Raw genomic sequence first — 17,513 nt, 5'->3', positions numbered from 1 at the left:
GAAGAGCGGAAAGACAAGACAAAACTCGGCCAGTCCCAAGCCTCAACTGTCCCAATCCGATTGACATGGGGCTGATTTGCCAATGAAACAAGGACTAGACAGAACACGGACACACCCATCCACTCCGTTGGGCCGGTAAAAGTCTAACCAGGGTCCCAGGGAGGACTGGGAGGGTTTATCGACGCGCCAACCGCGTTGGGTAAAAAACTCCCTGACCCCCATGATATAATCTTTATATAATTATAACCTTTTGTCCAAGGCGTCGCGAAGTATGTGAGCTGTCAAGTCGTGACATTCTGCCAGTTCGAGTCCGGAAGCTGGAGAGAGGTCATCAGGAGAGAGCAATGTCACCAGGAGAAATGCTGCAAGGATGAATGACAAGGGGACCAGTATTTAGAGTTTATGTACATCTAATGCAAAACCACGAAATAGCATCGAGTGACAGCCTCAGCCTGCAAACGTCGACTTTACCAGTATTTCACGTCTCAAACGTCAGGCGCAGAGCTTAAACAGTCAGATTAAATGTCACAGTCAGTTCATCTCGAGTCAAAGCAACAAAAAAGTATGTAAATGTTATTGAAGCAAAAAGTCAAAGCGAATGACTCGCGATATGCATGAATTAAGCGTAGGCCACAGCGCAGCGCCCGTAGCTTGAAGCTCTCGGAAAATTCCATGCCCGCCAGTTGATGAATGATCGAGATGCATTGTCAATCAATGCGACGTCAAGTTTATGCTCTCGTCGTTGCAGATTGCGCAATGGTAAGTGTTGTCTCAATTGGGAGGGCATCGCAGAACGCCTCTCAGCACTTGCAAGGATGACTACCGAGTTCCGTCTCACGGAACGGAACTACCGAGGCCAAGGCTGCATGTTTCTTCAGTGGGAATTGAGGCAATTAAATTGTCAGCTTTTGCTGACAGGTACATACCGAACCAAGAATTAAGCTTTGGGTTAGTTAGGATGGACTTGTCAGATTTGACTGCCACCTTTTTTCCCTTTCCCTTTCCCTTTCCCTTTCCCTTTGATGCCTAAACCCGCTCCAAGGCTAGAGCGTGGCTACGTATTCGCGGTTTAACGTTACGATAAATAATGGACGCCAATCGGTCGGGGATCAGTCAAGCCAGTCGCCGGTTCAGCCCCCGCCCCCTGTAACAAGTCAAAGCAGCCCGCAAAACAAGACAAGCCTAAGCAATCTCCAACCGCGAGCTATTGCCCCTTCGCCTCAAATTAGACCCCCTCAATACACGAAATACGCTTCAATCAAATCACCTGCCTGACAGCTCATGTGTAGCACATCTGCAAGGGACAATATCACTTTCCCCATTCAGTATCGTTCGTTTCCATGATCTTCCCGGGGCGCGAATCTCACCGGGCGATGCTTCCGGGACTGAGCCTTGGGCACTAAGTGGCCTCGCCTCAGAGCTGAGGGACAAGCCTAATTAGTGGCAAACTTTAAGCACAAGGTGGTTATGCCAAGTTGAGTAACACCGAGATTCTGCATCGACTTGGATCCTTGCAATGACAGCTGTCTCGGGGTTCACGATGCTTGGCGCTGCATCTTCTCTATGATATGATTGTCGCTCTGTTCCCAGGAAAACTCCTGCTCCAATGACCGGATCAATTGCTCGTGCTGTGGCAATCTTGGCGTAATAGCGGCTTTGAACGGCTCGGGGTGGCTAATCATCCCGGGAGTAAATAGGAGTTTGGGTTGGGCACCATTCTCGTCTTTTCTGATATGCAATACCGCGAGTGACTGGGCGATGTTGAGGAATAATGCATTGTCGGCTAAGACACGCCCGGGGTATACGCGGCGCCCAAAGCCGAATGTGTACGTATGCGGATCTTGTTCAGGTTGATTGCCGTCGGTAGACAAGAACCGTTCTGGCTCAAAGCGCATCGGATCTTGGTGGACCTCAGGGTCGTGCGCAAAGTACCTATACACTATTAGTCTGAGACTAGATACAGACAAGAAGTATCTACCAGATATTGGGCATAATCAGGGCATCCTTGGGAATAAAGTATCCTTCAAACACATCATCTTCAGTGCTTGTATGAGGCAGCCCCATAGGGACTACTGGATTCCATCGAAGAATCTCCTTAACTACCGCATTGGCATAAGGAAGAATTGTCCAATCTGAACAATTAGGTAGTCTCTCGTTGCCGATTACGCCGTCAATCTCCTCCTGGGCCTTCTTCTGGACATCAGGGTACAATATCAATGCCAGAAAGAAAAGTGAAATGGAAGAGACAGTCTGCCATGTCAGCCAATGTTCCCCGTAATATCCACCAAGTAACGTACCGTATCAGCCCCAGCAGCGTACAGAGACAAGGCAGACCACTTAGTCGTAAACCTCGCTTCCTCAGTCGAATCTTCAATTTCAAGAAGCCGTGAGGCAAACGAGTTATCTTGTTTACCCAAGGCGTGCTGATGCTTGGCAAAAGCATAAGGCATTTCAGTGAGATCGTCCAGCTCTGAAGACCATTTCTTGGCAAGTCTCTTGAAGTTCGCGCCAGGAACCCAGTCTGGTACGTAGGGCACTGGGAGTGTCAGTGGTTTGCACAAGCAGGGGTTGTGTTTGAGGCGGCTTACATAGGGGCAGTGTATCAACTAGGAACGCGCCGGGAACACTGGCTGCTGTTACATTATCCATGGCTTGTCCTGCCATGTCGATGAGGATATCCTCCTTGAACGGCTCGGCTGTATATCCGTAAGCGATTTTCAGAATGACTGGGCCTGCTTCCCTTAGCAATGTTAGCGTAGTCCCCTGACTTCTGAGAGTTGAGCAAACCGACGTCCTGATATGGTCCATGGACCTCTCTGGGTCGTCCAAGACATGCAAGAGAAAGTGAGCAACTTCAGCTTCTTGTAGTCTGTCATACTTTGCCGCGGCCCTTTTCGATCCGATTATACGAGCCATGTTTATTCGGTGCGTCCTGAAACGATCGTTGTATAGTGAGAAGCCAAGTGAGTTCTCCCAGCCAACCCTATCTCCGTCAGCAGCTATTCATGATCATAGAGCAAGGGTGGCTCACATTTCACCTGCCATCATAATCTTGGGTCTGGAGGAATGTTGTGCGGATCGTTTATCCAGTAGCTGCGATGCAAGTTTCCAATTGTTTATGATGATGATTGTCTACCCCATTACCGTGATAGAGCTGATAGGTCCTGGTCGTTGTCAGTAGATGGCTCGTTGTGTACTCTATTTTCACTGCGGGTCCCACCATAGAGGTCCTTGAACTTCAACTAGTGGTGCACCTCAAACACGCCTGGCGGGGGAAGATCGTTCAGATTTCCTATCAACGGAAGACGATTCGGTCCTGGGGGAAGAGGAGGTCGCTTAGATACATTGCCAAGTATTTGGAGGCCGGTATAAATCAGACATTCAAGGGCAAACCCGGCAAAGAAAACCGATGCCTCAAACATGATTGCAATACTCGGGCGGACAATTACAAAAGCATAGTCCAAAGGCAGAAGGAAACGTAGGATACGCATTTCACATATCTTTTCAGCTAACATACATCATATTGAGGGGTTAATCTTGAAGTCTGACAAGAATCTTATCACCTTGCATATGCCTGCAGTATGTTTCCTGCCGAATCATCGACTTTTTATTTCGCAGGTGATTCATGCAGTCAACAATTGGTGATCGAGGCAAGCAATACACTCCACTACTGAATTAAAATCCTGCTTTTCTTGGGAGCTACACCTCAAAAGTTGTTTCTTTATTGTCTGATGATGTTTGTGTTGCTGTTTGGCTCGGAGGAGCACTACCAAATTTGGAATATGGTGCGGTGTTATGTTGACTTTTGCGTGGCCGTACCGGGATGCAGTGGAATGTAGGGCTTCGTCTCGGATTTAGGCAATAAAGGAATGATGAAACAAGCTTCATTGTATCAGATATATATATGTTATTGTTTCAGTAGAAAGCGCCGCATCATTATTTGGGCATGGTAAGCGGTGTGGCTAATCAAGCAAAGCATTTGCCTCAATCCCTATCTTGGCAGCTTACAACAGGGTCGATAAGCTTTGTGGTAAACATACAATCAGTCAACTGCCTAGGTTAGTACTCAGAGACCTTCAGCCCGACTTTCTAGTTCATAATTAATAGTAAATATGCCCAATACTCACCAAAACGCCAAGCCATGCTGCCTGTACGCTTCAACCACTCACGATCCTAAGCGGGAGCCAGACGGGGATACTTATCCACTTCACTACTTAGGCAGCTCCATAAGCGCTAGGCGAAGCTGGCAAAAAGAATGCAACATTTAAGGCGCAAAGAGCTGTCGAAGTAAACGTGGCCTGCTTGCTGTATCAACTCTTGTCAATCGCCATGCCTTCAAACCCAACACTAGATACTCTGCCCAGTGAGACTCAACTCCAGATCTTTTCTCAAATCGCAGCCCACGACCTAAGCACAATCGCTCGAACCTCGAAACGCCTCAACCAAATTGCAACACCACTTCTCTGGAATGATATTGAACTCCATGAAGAAGGTTACCATGAGTCCAGACACGAGCTCAAAGTCCCTGCCCCAGCGAGAGATCCAGCGCGTCGGCCTTATCATCTCAAGCAGAAATGGGGAAACGGGCAAGGCGCGCGTATGAAAGCCTCTCAGTTCTTCGAGATACTGCAAATAATGTACAGGGAGAACCCGGATCGGTTGCAGCAAATCACTCCCCGTGTGAGGCATCTGTGTACCGTGATTGATCCTTCATGGAGACCTGTGAATGAGGAGGATGATTCCGTCGATGCTGAGGCCATTCAAGTCTGGCATCTTTTGCCATATTTCTCAAGCCTGGAAACCTTGGAATTATACGGAGACTACTACGACTCTCAAGAGGTCGAGGAGCAGGTTTCTGAAATTCTTGGGTCTCCTCCAAAACTTCGATTTCTCAAGCTCTCGGGCTACATGCCACGAGAAGTGCCAGCATGGCTTCTCAAAGCAGGAGATACTTTGGAGCGCCTAGAACTCGATATGTTGGGCCGCCCCATCTCAACGTATCTATCTAATGATCCTCATTTTACTCCTCTTCCATGCGAGAAGATAAATACAGACGATGGAGATGCTTCTGAATCAGACTACGGAAGTCTGGCTGACGACATGATCATCCCTCGACCCCTGGGGAACATTTTCACAGACTATGGTGACTACAAGTTGAAGTTGCCGAAACTAAAGCATTTGTTTCTTGGTCAGCCAGCAGAATCATGTCACACAAATGATTTCGCAACATATAGCTGGTCGAAGCGCGCAGAGTCAGCTTGCTATGACGATTGGCTTAGAATTCTAGAGGCTTCAATGAAAACACTTGAGACTTTGGTGCTGGAGCAGAGACCATCGGCTGATTTAATTGAAGGTGATGGTTACAGCGAAGACATGTGGATGGAGGAAAGGGCATGGTCTCATGCAAGTGAAATACTTCTTGACATGGTGGAAACAGTTATCTCTTCTGAAACGAATCAGCTACCCTTGAAGCGGGTATATCTGTATGGTATGGTCGTTGGTTTAGAAGAAGAAGGTTCGTCATTTTTGGATTTTCCCGCGGGCAAGTTTATGCAGTTTCTGAAGGATCGTGGGGTCGAGTGTGAAGCGAGGCGGGGCAGGTGGTGCTTTTTTGATAGGCAGTCTGGATCTGTGGATTGGTGCTCTTGGGATGCGGCGGAGGAGGATAAAGAGGGGGAGGAGGAGGGGGAGGATATGGACGAGGACAAGGACCAAGATGCTAAACCAAAGACGAAGTGGGATGCTGTACTGGCCAAAGTTGGAAGCTTGGGGCTTGTCATATATGATTTGAACCAGTTTTAGTAGGATTTGACGAAAAGTGACAGAAAATCGTCTTCTTCCATCAATAGTGAGTTCCATCGGCCAGTTCTCAGCCATTCCCGAGGCATCTCGGTCTCTCCAACACAACGCCGTACCCCACATCTATATAGGGCATTGCGTAATGATCAAGCACTTCCAGCCCCCAAACACCAACATCAACCTTCACAATGTCCTCCTTCGCCGTAGTAAAAGACATCGACCACCTCGTCCTAACATGCAATGACATCCCCACCACTATAGAATGGTACACCAAATATCTCGGCATGAAGTCCGAGACCTTTACATCAGCAACCGACCCCTCGGCTCCACCTCGCAGCGCCTTGAAGTTCGGCACTCACAAAATTAATCTTCATCAGCGCGGTAAAGAGTTTGAACCGAAGGCGAGAACTGCTTTGCCTGGTACTGCTGATTTGTGCTTTATTGTTGAGGATGGGACGGATCTGCAGGGCTTGATTGAGGGGTTTGAGAAGGAGGGTATAAAGGTTCTGGAAGGGGGGAAGGTTGTTGGGAGAACGGGGGCTTTGGGAGGGATTAGGAGTATTTATGTTCGTGATCCTGATGGGAATTTGATTGAGTGAGTCCGAGACTTTGGTTAAGATGTTGATTTTGTGGAAATATGCTGACTGTTCACAGACTTTCCCAGTACTCGATGTAAGAGCTGAGGTTTATCAACTTGCATTACGAATTTTTCGGCTCTTTTCTTTTCCTACGTGAGGATCATGGATATAGAGTTCTTTATTCTCTTCCTCTGTTTGCATCCTGTGATTATATCTCATCTCATCATGATAAGCATCAGACTCTATGCTCTTCATCGAATAACAACCTGAAGCCGCATCCTAGAAGGTGGTCTTGGCCATCTAGAGACTCCATACTGCTATGACCAATATTCAGTGAATTGGTATTTGAACAGTCTGACTTTGCGCAAATTTATAGTGGTCCAGAAGGAGCTGGATTTCCAACAAACTCCACATGCCAAGGACATATCGTGGGTCATTCTGTTTTATACAAGTCTGTGAGACTTCTAGCCTCGTCTCTTGAATGCATTCACCGACAAAACAGAGTGACTTGGCTTAGAAGGACCTTCTGTTTAGGACAACATCGAATCGCTCTACCTATCACCCCAGGGTCTGTTCATAAGCTACAGTTGCGTCAAGTTGTACTTCATCTATGATTAGGAGATGCACATCATATATAAGAGCTTACGCACCAGCATTCCAGAAACGAGGGGAAGGAATATGTATATAGCTCCGTTCATTGGCCTGATCGCTATGGAGTTTCCCTACCTACCTAAGTAATTGTAACAAAGTGGCTGGCTGAACTGCTGCACTTGAGCCGCAATCAGTGGAGCTCGACCCTCACCATGACTCACACAAGAATCTTGTCTCGGCAATCTCAGCTCCGGCACCCAGTTCCTTGGTAGAAACCGTCAATGCAACTGTCGTCATGTCTCAGACCTAATGCAACTCAGTAGTGTCCACCTTTTCCGTAAGGAAAAGTGGGAGCGGCATCTTTACCAGAAGATCAGCAGGAACTATTCCCAGAGTATGATAGAGCTTATCTCCTATTCCTCATTCCAGTCCAACCAAGCTCCCGGTCACGATCTACCATCATCGTGATATTACGGGGAGATATCTTGGGTTAATTTTTATGGCCAATGATCTTTTTTGTATATAACTACTCTTGTCAACAAAATTTCACGATATTTAATTGTAACATCTATCTCACCTCGTGTTGCTAATCAATTTGTCTGTAAACCCGATATACATATGAAGTAGATGATTGACTGCCTTTTTCTATTCTAAAAGTTCTCAAAAGGATATGCGTTTCCCCTTTAGACTTTTCACACCAGTTAGTGCTGATTGGGATCTGTCATCGGGGTTCAAAAGTTTCTTGGTTTACGCCCTGTAGCTGACAAAACCTACGTCACATCGAAATGGGGTAAAATGAAGCTCAAACGGCAAGTCTTTCCATGATAAAACTAACCCGGCCTGTCTTACGCCTTTCCATTGACATTAATCAAGCGGATATAAAATCTTAGACATTTCTCAAGACAACACTGACACAACATTCTAATGGCGACAATTGATACACTATGGCAGCATCGCGATCAGTCTCAATCACTTATGTCCCTGCGGACTGTGGATCTATTGTTCCAGGCAAATCCAAAGCACCTCAAGCATTCAGAGACGTTGGTATCGTTAGCAAGTTAAAAGATGCCGGTGTACCATCTGTCTCTGAGCATCATGCTTTAAAGGCTCCAGCAACATTCTCTGCTACGACGTTTAGCGCAGGCGCTGCACGCAATGAAGATATCAATATCGCGGTCTGCGAAGACGTTGAGCGGACCATCCTCAATAACTTCAGGGTTTCGAATGGCCAACCTGATTTCCAGCTCGTCCTCGGCGGCGAGTGCTGTATGCTGCCAGCTATCCTCTCTGCCTTTTGGAAACATGCCGACTCGCAGTCCCCCCCTCAACGTGTTGGTCTGATTTATATCGACGCCGATACCGATCTTACCTCACCTACAGACCCGAGCTCTATTGGCACTTTTGCTGGGATGAACATGGCTCATCTTGTTCGGTTACCAGGTGCACTTCCACGCATGGAGCAGTTCTCTCGCCCATCAGGCGAACCTGTCTGTGATGCTTCGAATACTGTCTTCTTCGGCACGAACATGTCTCTTCCTGGAAACAAACCAGAGCACTTCAAGTACCTTTTCGACAACAACTTCAAGGTCGTTAGTTCAGCGTCTGCGGCGAAAGATCCTGAGCAGCGCGCAAGAGAAACACTTGAGTTCCTGCAAGATAAAGTGGATATCATTATGGTTCATTTAGATGTTGACTCGATTGATCCTGGGACATTTCCTTTGGCGAATGTTCCCAACTTTACTGGTGTAGAGTTTGAGGATATGATGAGGGCGCTCAAAGTGCTGCTTGGAAGTGAAAAGGTTGGAGGTCTCACTGTTGCGGAGGTCAACCCTGATCATGATCCGGGGCTGAAGATGACAGAGAGATTGACTTCTCATATCGTGGCGATGTTGGCCGCAAGAAAGTGAAGGTAGAGAAATATACGATACATAAAATAATGACAATAAATATGGAAGATCGATATGTTATGCTATGTACGCTAGGCCAGTATCAGAGTGAGAGGCAAGGCACAACTTGACGCTGATAGGGCCGCATGCGCAGAGCATTCGTCACCTCGACCAAAGCCCCCAAATTCGCGCACGTCACAGCTCACTCAGTCTATCCCCGCTCTTTCATCGAAATCGCCAAGACCATTACTCACTAACAATTATCATATAAGACGAATAATCGCGATGGGCAATACGTACTCTTTATTCTTTCCTCCGAGTCCACAATTTACCGAGGAGAACCTCACCGCGCAGAATGGACGCGTCTTCATCGTTACAGGTGGTTACTCTGGCGTAGGGTTCGAATTAAGTCGTATGCTCTATCAGGCTGGCGGATCCGTTTACATCGCTGGAAGATCGCAAGAGAAAGCAGAATCAGCTATCAAACAACTCAAGGAACAATATTCCGATTCAAGCGGAAGCCTGAGCTTTCTCAAGATAGCCCTCAATGACCTGGATTCCATAAAAGCAGCAGCAGAAGATTTCAAGTTGAGAGAGTCCAGGCTCGATGTCCTTTTCAACAACGCAGGAGTATCTAACCCTCCAGCTGGTTCAGTCTCAGCTCAGGGATATGAACTCAGCATGGCAACGAACGCTATTGGGCCTTGGTATTTCACGCAGCTTCTCGTACCAATCCTAAAAGAAACAGCAAAGAGCCAGCCCATAGCTTCAGTTCGAGTAATCTGGACAGCCTCCATCGTCACAGACCTCTCCGTCCCCAAGGGTGGAGTCAAGATGGAAGAAGTCATCAATCCATCCAAAGACCAGCAAGTCAATTACACAAATTCAAAGACAGGAAACTGGTACCTTGCCAGCGTTCTAGCAGATCAGATTGGCTCTCATGGTGTTCTCAGCGTATGTCACAATCCAGGAAATCTTCACAGTAACCTGCTTCGCCATCTGCCGTCCATTGTTGGCTACATTGTTTCGCCGCTTCTTTATCACGCCAAGTTCGGGGCTTACACTAACTTGTGGGCTGGTATATCACCTGATCTTCAGATTGAGGATGGAGGGAGGTTTATTTTGCCTTGGGGGCGTTTCCATCCGAATCCGAGGGCTGATTTGTTAGAGAATCTCAAGTCGAAAGAGCAGGGAGGAACGGGGATTGCTGCTGAGTTTGCGGAATATTGTGATAAAGCCATTGCAGACCACCAGTAGGTGCTCTTCTGTCACTAAATGCAATGCGATTTACATCTTTACATGTCGCTTCAGCTTTGCACTATAGCTCCAGTGTCATATATTGGCATCTTTATACAAATAACGAGATATCAGGAGACAAATATTGACTTTGATGATTATTTTGCTACTCTCTATCCCTGCGCTAACTGAGCCAGCCTTTGACTCAATCACCGCCAAGCTGGCCTTCATAATAACTTCAGGCCGGCTACCTGAGATCTACAGCTCTGGTGTATATCCAATAGCCTTGTTAAGAGCGTACACATCCCAATAAAAGGGCATGATACTCTTGATAACCCCAGCATCAAGATCAACCTGAATGACCTGGCACAGAGGGTACTTCAATTCCTCCCCAGTCTTGCGCACCTTAAGATGCAAATAACCGAGCGATATGATGCGGTTTGAGCCCTCCTTTTCGAATATCTCAGGGTTTTGGACATCGACTTTGTCAAAGTAGTCGGCCATTGCTTTTGCCCATTGCTGGAAACCATCAGGTCCAGTGTACTCGCCAGCATAGGGTAGTCCAGATGATTGTTTGAGGCGCACTTCTTTTGAGAGATTTGCTGCCATACCGTTAAAGTCGCGTTCCTCAGGTGGCGAAGCCATGTAAATGCGCTCAGCATCGTAGAATGACTCAAGGATTGATCGTGCAGTATGAGTAGTGGTGGACGCCATCTTGGATACCGAGTAATGATGATTCTTCTGAAAGGAAATGATTGATAGACAAACAATTGTTTGCAGAGCGCGAAAACATAGTGCGATACTGCGATCTATTTATCTGCTTGGTGAATAGAGTGCTGATAAACTGGGCCTAGGCCAGCTGTAGGATTTTTGGGTTACATGCTGCATTATCGTCGAATGGAGATGGCTCATCATTATCTCCAAGGAGGATTCTCCAGGGACTTTTGATGTAATTTCCTGAATTGGCAACTGGGGGCCGGAGTTTTCGGAGTACAAAGTTGCCGACTACTATCAATTTTATACTGATCGGATCTAAACCTTGCCGATGCAATTATTCCCACGATGACTAGGGAGATTGAGTCTCCAACCGTATTCTCATATAAATATGGCTTCTTCCCCGCAACCAGCCAGCCTGTCTCTTGGCAAAGCTTGACTCGGCAAGGAATGCATGAATTGAACAAACAAGGAAAAGCTCAATCGAGACAGACACAGTTAGCACGTGGAACTTGTGACTTGTGACTTTGTGGGAAAGACACGATGGCTGAATCAGACTCGGAAATCTCTTGGTCACCGCTAATCGATCTCTAACCTTGTTATTCTGGTGACGGTGCCTGGCGTGACCTCATTTTCGGGTCCAGATGAAAGAGACTGGCCAACAAGAAGGCGAATTCTCGATTCTGGGGCGATGAGACTTATTCTAGAAGGGCTAGATCCCCCAGCTCATGGACCGTTTCAGTGACGTTGGAGGCAACTATGACGCAATGAGCACGAGGTTCACAGAGGGGGGACCACCCAAATTTTGCGCCTACCACCTACCTCTAGTCCCTGTCCACCCTCTAGCATCATCTTGACGAATAAACCAACCAAGACATGGCATGACTCCTCATACCACGATACAATGTCGAGCTCTGCAGAGCTACAACGCGAACGCGAGGTGCAGGGTTACTTCCAGAGCTGGCAGATAGCACAAGGTTCCTCTCTCAAGGTCGCCAGAAGTGTCGACAGCATCAGCGCGCCATCTCAGATCAATGACGCACACACGCCTCAGCCCTCTTCCGACAAAGCGCTCTCAGCCTTTGCGCAGCTCGCTGTCTTTCGTCTCAATGTGAAACGCTGCATGGTCTCGCTCATCGATTCTTCTCATCAATACATTCTCGCCGAAGCCACGCGAAATCTGCGATTGGGGTCACTCGAAGAAGAACCTGGTGCAAAAAAGACCGACGACAAAAAAGACTCCAAAATAGCTGATTATAACAGCGACTTGTGGTGTAGGTTGGACGATCTCTATAGTTGAGACAATCTGAGCTCCTTCCTTTTATTCATGGCTAATTACTTGCAGTGGGAACTTCTATTCTCTCCCGCCCTGAAGCCGTTTGCGAGCACTGTCTACACAATACATGCACCGGTCGCGATCCCGATGGCAAAACATACGCGGCCTCTGGCCTTATCGTCCCCGACTGCCGCCTCGATGATCGCTTCAAGTCGCGAGTATATGTAAAGTCCGAACCAGGTGTGCGCTTCTACGCTGGCGTACCCATCTTCTCACGAAAAGGATACAAGGTCGGAGCGTACGCTGTTTCAGACGAGCAACCGCGCGATGGACTATCAATCGAGGATGTGAAGTTTATGCAGAGTGTTGCGCAAGCTATCACTGAACATTTAGAATGGGCACGCGACCGTGTTGACAGGTTCAAAGGCGAACGCATCGTTCGAGGACTAGCGACCTTCATCGAAGGCTGCTCAAGTGACGACCCTATCTTGTCAAAGGAGGATCAGCCTCAGAGACCCTCGATTAAACGTCCCCCAGGCATGACTATAACGGCGACGAGACGCTCCTCTTTGCATAACACCATGCGCAAGGTCGATCCTGACTCGAACCAACAATCTCAGAAAGCTACGTCACCGCCTCGCAAGCACAAGCCACAGACGGACGGGTTATCAAGAATGTACCATCGAGCGGCCGATAACCTGCGATCTGCAATACTCGCTGATGGAGTTGTACTCTTCGGCGCCACAGCCTCCAACGTTCAGCACCTGAATCGAGCGGTACAGACAGAACAGGGTGGTGCCACGAACGCTGACGGATTCCCGACACAAATCGCTACCGAGCCCGATGCCTTCAGCACAGAGAGCTCCGACTCCGAGACGTCACCGCTGTCAAGACCTTGCAAGCTTCTTGCTTACTCCTTGGCAGATAAGGGTAAGCCCTTGGACCTTGAGCAAGGTCCATCCTTCTCTATTGGAACTCTCGAGAGATATTTTTCACTCTTTCCAAAAGGAAAGACATTTACTTTTACAGAAGAAGGGGCCGGTCTTTCGTCCGATGATGATAGCGCAAGCGATAGTAGCCCTGCTCCCGGCGGAGGGAAAAGCAAGCGACGCAAAGAAAAGATTGACCACAAGGAACTCCTTAAGAAGATTCCTGGGGCAAAGGCTGTTGTCTTCTTGCCATTGTTTGACTACGTCGAAGATAAACTTGTTGGCGGGTGTTTTCTTTGGGCGTCGGTGCCGGGCCGCATGATGAACTTGGATGAGGACCTTTCCTACCTACGAGCTTTCGGTAACAGCATTACTAGTCAAATCGGACGAATAAATACACGAAAGAACGAAGCAGCAAAAACTACGTTCATCGCCAGTATGAGTCACGAGTTGCGAAGTCCGCTACATGGCATCTTGGGCGCTGCTGAGTTCCTCAAGGACGCAGTAACCGACTCGTACGAAGCCGGGCTCGTCAACTCGATCGCGACTTGTGGCAAGACACTTCTCGATACGTTGAACCACGTGCTTGACTTCAGCAAGATAAACAATCTCGGCAGCGGAAATTTGAGAAAAGGCGCAAAGCACAGCAAGGTCATTAGCCTCTCTTCTGATTCGATGGAGAGCCTAAATATGACAGCTTCAGTAGACCTCTCTGTTCTTGTCGAGGAAGTTGTCGACGCTGTGGCAACTGGCCACAACTTCAAAAGGCTACCCAGGAAACAACAAGACGATGCGATATTGGGCGGCAAGGATAGCCAAGCAGCCCCAGAACCAGGAAGCGATCATCCTGTATCAATTCTTCTGGATATTAGCCCGAGGGCATCATGGATGGTCAAAACACAGCCTGGCGCCCTTCGAAGGATTGTCATGAATCTGTTCGGTAACGCGCTCAAGTACACAGCGTTGGGCTTCGTGCTTGTCTCGGTACGGGCGCAAGAGATCAGCGGCGATTCTAGAATAGATGTCTTGATCCGAGTCACGGATACCGGAAAAGGAATGTCGGAGGACTTCCAACAGAATCGTCTCTTTGTTCCTTTTAGCCAAGAAGATTCATTCCAACCTGGCACCGGTCTGGGATTGAGCATTGTCAAGCAGATTGTAGACTCACTTGGAGGGACGCTCGAAGTCAAGTCGGAACAGGATAAGGGTACTGAGATTGAAGTCCGACTACGTCTCGAGCCGGTTCCTCAAGAGAACCCCAAACCGGAAGAGCCCATGGCTTCCATGGTCAAACAACTTCGGGGGAGGTCTTTGGTGCTCCTGGAAGCAAGCGAGGACTTCCATTCGAAAACCATTACTAAACAGGTCGAGGTGCGCAACGAAGCCTTGATGGAAATCTTCTCGAGTTGGTTCAACATGAAGGCTGCAAGAGAGGTAGATACGGATGTACCAAAAGCCGACTTCTATCTCTATTGTGAGCCCCCATCAGCGAAAACTCTCGAAAAGCGTTTCGAAGAGACTGCGATAGACGGACGCCGCAATAAGAAAGCGCCCATTATCATCATCAGTCTGAATGAAGAGGAAGCGGCAAAGATATCGAAAGCTCAGACTAAGGCTTTAGCCAGATTGTCAGATGTGGTTGAAGTCATCCCACAACCGTAAGTCATAGTCGCCGACAATGCTATATGGATGCTAACGTGCGCTTAGATGTGGCCCTAGAAAGCTCGCTCAAGTTTTCAGTCGATGCTTGAACAGGATCGGGGAGGTCAGAGAGGATGATGACAACAGAAACCTGATCCAGAGTGCGCAGACAGATGACAAACAGTCAAATGAGCAGAACACTCCGGACAGAGAGGACGCAACAGAACAGATGAACTCGAAATTGCACCAAGAGAAAAACAACAAACCCGATTGGGCTGAGACTACTACGTCGCCATTAACACGAGGAAAGGAAGAACAGAGCCGCTCCAAAAACGACAAGCGGAACAATAGTCAGGATAACGAAAAGAAGGAAAGTAATGAAGAGCTCAGGAAGGAGGTGAACAATAAGTCTTCGCAAAATACACGAAAGCAAAAGAAGCCGGAAATGCCAGGCAAGGCACACGTTCTACTCGTCGACGACAACAAGATCAACCTCAACCTCCTAACAATGTTCATGAAGAAGTGCGGGTTCTCCTACGAGGAAGCCGAGAACGGAGAAGAGGCCGTCGATACGTTCAAAAGGTCGACAATCGGCGACGCAGAACAGGGGGCGCCCGTCAAGAAGCACTTCGACTACATCCTGATGGACATAAGCATGCCCGTCATGAACGGCGTCGAGGCGACAAAGAGGATCCGCAAGATCGAGGCCGAGTACAAGGTTCCGCGGACGACGGTCTTTGCGCTGACGGGGCTGGCGAGCGCGGATGCGAGGCAGGATGCCATGTCGGCAGGTGTGGACCTGTTTTTGCCCAAGCCGGTCAAGTTTGCCGAGTTGAAGACGATGATTGAAAATAATTAGACGTATATACGAGATGAATTATGTGTACTTGTTTATGATAGATGTTTAATAGAAGACGTGGAATGATTGAAGTCGAGTTTGTGTCGTGATATGGTGACTTGATGATTGAAGCTCCTGACCTGACACGAAACATAACAAACAGCCTAGATTCATACTGATTGACTTGACATGATCCATTCTCTAAGGTCTCGAAACGTCGCTGTCAACTTGTCACTGACTTGAAATGACTGCAAAGTACTGATCCCGTCAGATCTCGATTGAAGCTGCGGGCGAGCCACTGAAGCACTACAAACCTACCAGCCTTCTAATGAGACCACATACTCGAACTTAAGGATTGTAGGCTCGGGCTACAACATAAAGGATGCCGTTCAGTAGATCAACTAGCGTAATATGCCCGTGGTGAATTCTGCCCCTTCAACTCCCCAGCCTGGACAGCTCAACCACAATTTCTCCGTCTGGCAGCTACAGTTAAATCTCTACCTTTTCACATTCTTTTCATCGCGGACTTGTTTTCGGTCTCAGCCCGGTATATTCTTCATTTTCCAAGTTCGCAATCAACTCGCCATCGTTTGAAGCGCTCGAGACATTGCATATGAGAAATGCAAGGCAGCCATTAACCCGTTTCCCCGCGAAGCCCTTCCCGACGGTCTTCTTGCGCCCTGCGACAACTGTGTCTCTGCCATACCGTCTCTCGCTGCTCCTTTTGTAGGTTACATCGCCACTCCCTATGGAGATGCGTTCTGTGCTGACATGCTTTAAGGGGTCGCGTCACAAGCCTTTCGCACTTGGACGGGGATAGAAAACGATATTATTCTTGGACCCCTGGATACTATACTTGGTTGTCCTGGCATAGCGATTCTCACTTGAGAGTAGCGTTCTCAAGTTACTGTTCCGAATCCGCCCCTTGTATCGATAGTGCTCATTATTTGGGCTTCTCTAATTGTCGTCTTGCTATATCGGTCGAGACGGATAACCCTTTTCGCGAAGGCACCAAAGGGTTTTATATTCACATCAAGGACACAGCAAACTTCTTTTTGTAACCTGTGGCCATATGCTATTCAACGACAGCTTTCCGAGTATCGATTACGACCATAACGGCAATGCTCCAAACATGGTCATTCAGCCGGTACAAGAAACCTACGAACATCTCGTTCGCTCCAGAGTAGCGAGACATTCCTTTTTCCCAACCGATAGGCGATGCTCACAAGGCAGGGATATAGAAATTGCCATCATCGTATGGAGCGTATCGATTTGCCTTACATTGTATGGCCCGTGTACAGAAACTGCTTTCTCATGACAAACCTATGGAAGGGCCTGGACATCTGGACGACTCGATTCAGATTTACGCTGGAGTCTTTCACATGGCCCTCAACTGCAACTCATCATTCATGGCTGTCGTGGGATCGTTCTTGATCTGCGCATCAAACAGCAGCATCAAGCCCAATGACCTTATCCCAGGCTTCCATGCATCGGGGCAGCTCCCAGTTCTCCTCACGCTCCAAGGAACCCATCTGAAGTGGGCTGGAGATATCTTCAGACATTCTGGTAATAAACACCGCTCTACGCCGAGAGCGAGCTCACGAGGTCGACTTGGAGAAGCCACGAAGGCACCGGGCGAAACAGCGCGCTGTAGACCCGATCGGGTATGTAAAGCGTGGTAATGCAGATAAGGCAGCATGGGGGCAAAAGAACCCGCAAGAGGTGTTAGGCATCGCCGCAAGAGTCAGAAGCAAGGCCAAAGACTCAAAACGCCTTTTTCGCGAGCATTGCAATACACCTTTTGCCTCTGAATTTGCCCTTGCCTCTCATCTAGAGACCGATGCACATGCTAAACGAGTGGCCAATGTGCTATTGGCACCGCTATCAACCTATGCACAGAATGCAAAGGCTGTGCGGCAAGCAGCAAAAGCAAGCGTGAAACATCGATGCACTATGTACAATAAATCCTTCAGTCACAACTGGGATTTGGAACGGCACATGGCAACTGGGCTGCACAAGCGGCGA

General features: G+C 48.1%; 7 protein-coding genes across 9 annotated transcripts; 5 read left to right on the top strand and 2 right to left on the bottom strand.

Moving 5' to 3' along the window:
• Window positions 1–1,535: 1,535 nt before the first annotated feature.
• On the bottom strand, window positions 1,536–2,916 carry FVEG_11206 (hypothetical protein; the record flags this gene model as incomplete). Its single annotated transcript, XM_018900385.1, has 5 exons — window positions 1,536–1,932; window positions 1,979–2,250; window positions 2,298–2,536; window positions 2,589–2,740; window positions 2,792–2,916. 5 exons carry the CDS (start codon window positions 2,914–2,916, stop codon window positions 1,536–1,538), a joined length of 1,185 nt encoding a protein of 394 aa, XP_018758654.1.
• Window positions 2,917–4,329: 1,413 nt separating this feature from the next.
• Window positions 4,330–5,828, top strand: FVEG_11205 (hypothetical protein; the record flags this gene model as incomplete). The annotated part of the gene is made up of 1 exon (XM_018900384.1): window positions 4,330–5,828. One exon carries the CDS (start codon window positions 4,330–4,332, stop codon window positions 5,800–5,802), a length of 1,473 nt encoding a protein of 490 aa, XP_018758653.1. The 3' UTR covers window positions 5,803–5,828.
• Window positions 5,829–5,961: 133 nt separating this feature from the next.
• Window positions 5,962–7,518, top strand: FVEG_11204 (biphenyl-2,3-diol 1,2-dioxygenase). The gene is made up of 2 exons (XM_018900383.1): window positions 5,962–6,394; window positions 6,454–7,518. Exons 1-2 carry the CDS (start codon window positions 5,988–5,990, stop codon window positions 6,473–6,475), a joined length of 429 nt encoding a protein of 142 aa, XP_018758652.1. The 5' UTR covers window positions 5,962–5,987; the 3' UTR covers window positions 6,476–7,518.
• A 394-nt stretch (window positions 7,519–7,912) lies between these two features.
• On the top strand, window positions 7,913–8,875 carry FVEG_11203 (hypothetical protein; the record flags this gene model as incomplete). The annotated part of the gene is made up of 1 exon (XM_018900382.1): window positions 7,913–8,875. One exon carries the CDS (start codon window positions 7,913–7,915, stop codon window positions 8,873–8,875), a length of 963 nt encoding a protein of 320 aa, XP_018758651.1.
• Window positions 8,876–9,094: 219 nt separating this feature from the next.
• FVEG_11202 (hypothetical protein) lies at window positions 9,095–10,247 on the top strand. Its single transcript, XM_018900381.1, has one exon. The coding sequence runs from the start codon at window positions 9,140–9,142 to the stop codon at window positions 10,109–10,111; it is 972 nt and encodes a 323-aa protein (XP_018758650.1). The 5' UTR covers window positions 9,095–9,139; the 3' UTR covers window positions 10,112–10,247.
• A 101-nt stretch (window positions 10,248–10,348) lies between these two features.
• On the bottom strand, window positions 10,349–11,010 carry FVEG_11201 (hypothetical protein; the record flags this gene model as incomplete). Its single annotated transcript, XM_018900380.1, has 1 exon — window positions 10,349–11,010. Exon 1 carries the CDS (start codon window positions 10,802–10,804, stop codon window positions 10,349–10,351), a length of 456 nt encoding a protein of 151 aa, XP_018758649.1. The 5' UTR covers window positions 10,805–11,010.
• Window positions 11,011–11,601: 591 nt separating this feature from the next.
• FVEG_11200 (hypothetical protein) lies at window positions 11,602–15,595 on the top strand. 3 transcript variants are annotated; one of them, XM_018900378.1, is made up of 3 exons: window positions 11,602–12,078; window positions 12,150–14,667; window positions 14,717–15,595. In XM_018900378.1, exons 1-3 carry the CDS (start codon window positions 11,709–11,711, stop codon window positions 15,507–15,509), a joined length of 3,681 nt encoding a protein of 1,226 aa, XP_018758647.1. In that variant the 5' UTR covers window positions 11,602–11,708; the 3' UTR covers window positions 15,510–15,595. The 3 variants fall into 3 exon arrangements, with proteins under 3 accessions (XP_018758647.1, XP_018758646.1, XP_018758648.1); XM_018900377.1 differs by having other exon boundaries at window positions 11,602–12,099; window positions 14,717–15,585; XM_018900379.1 differs by lacking the exon at window positions 11,602–12,078 and having other exon boundaries at window positions 12,103–14,667.
• The last annotated feature ends 1,918 nt before the right edge of the window (window positions 15,596–17,513 follow it).

Source organism: Fusarium verticillioides, chromosome 9 (genome assembly GCF_000149555.1).
Source record: "Fusarium verticillioides 7600 chromosome 9, whole genome shotgun sequence".
Classification (NCBI taxonomy): domain Eukaryota; kingdom Fungi; phylum Ascomycota; class Sordariomycetes; order Hypocreales; family Nectriaceae; genus Fusarium; species Fusarium verticillioides.
This window is presented reverse-complemented; position numbering and strand designations above follow the sequence as displayed.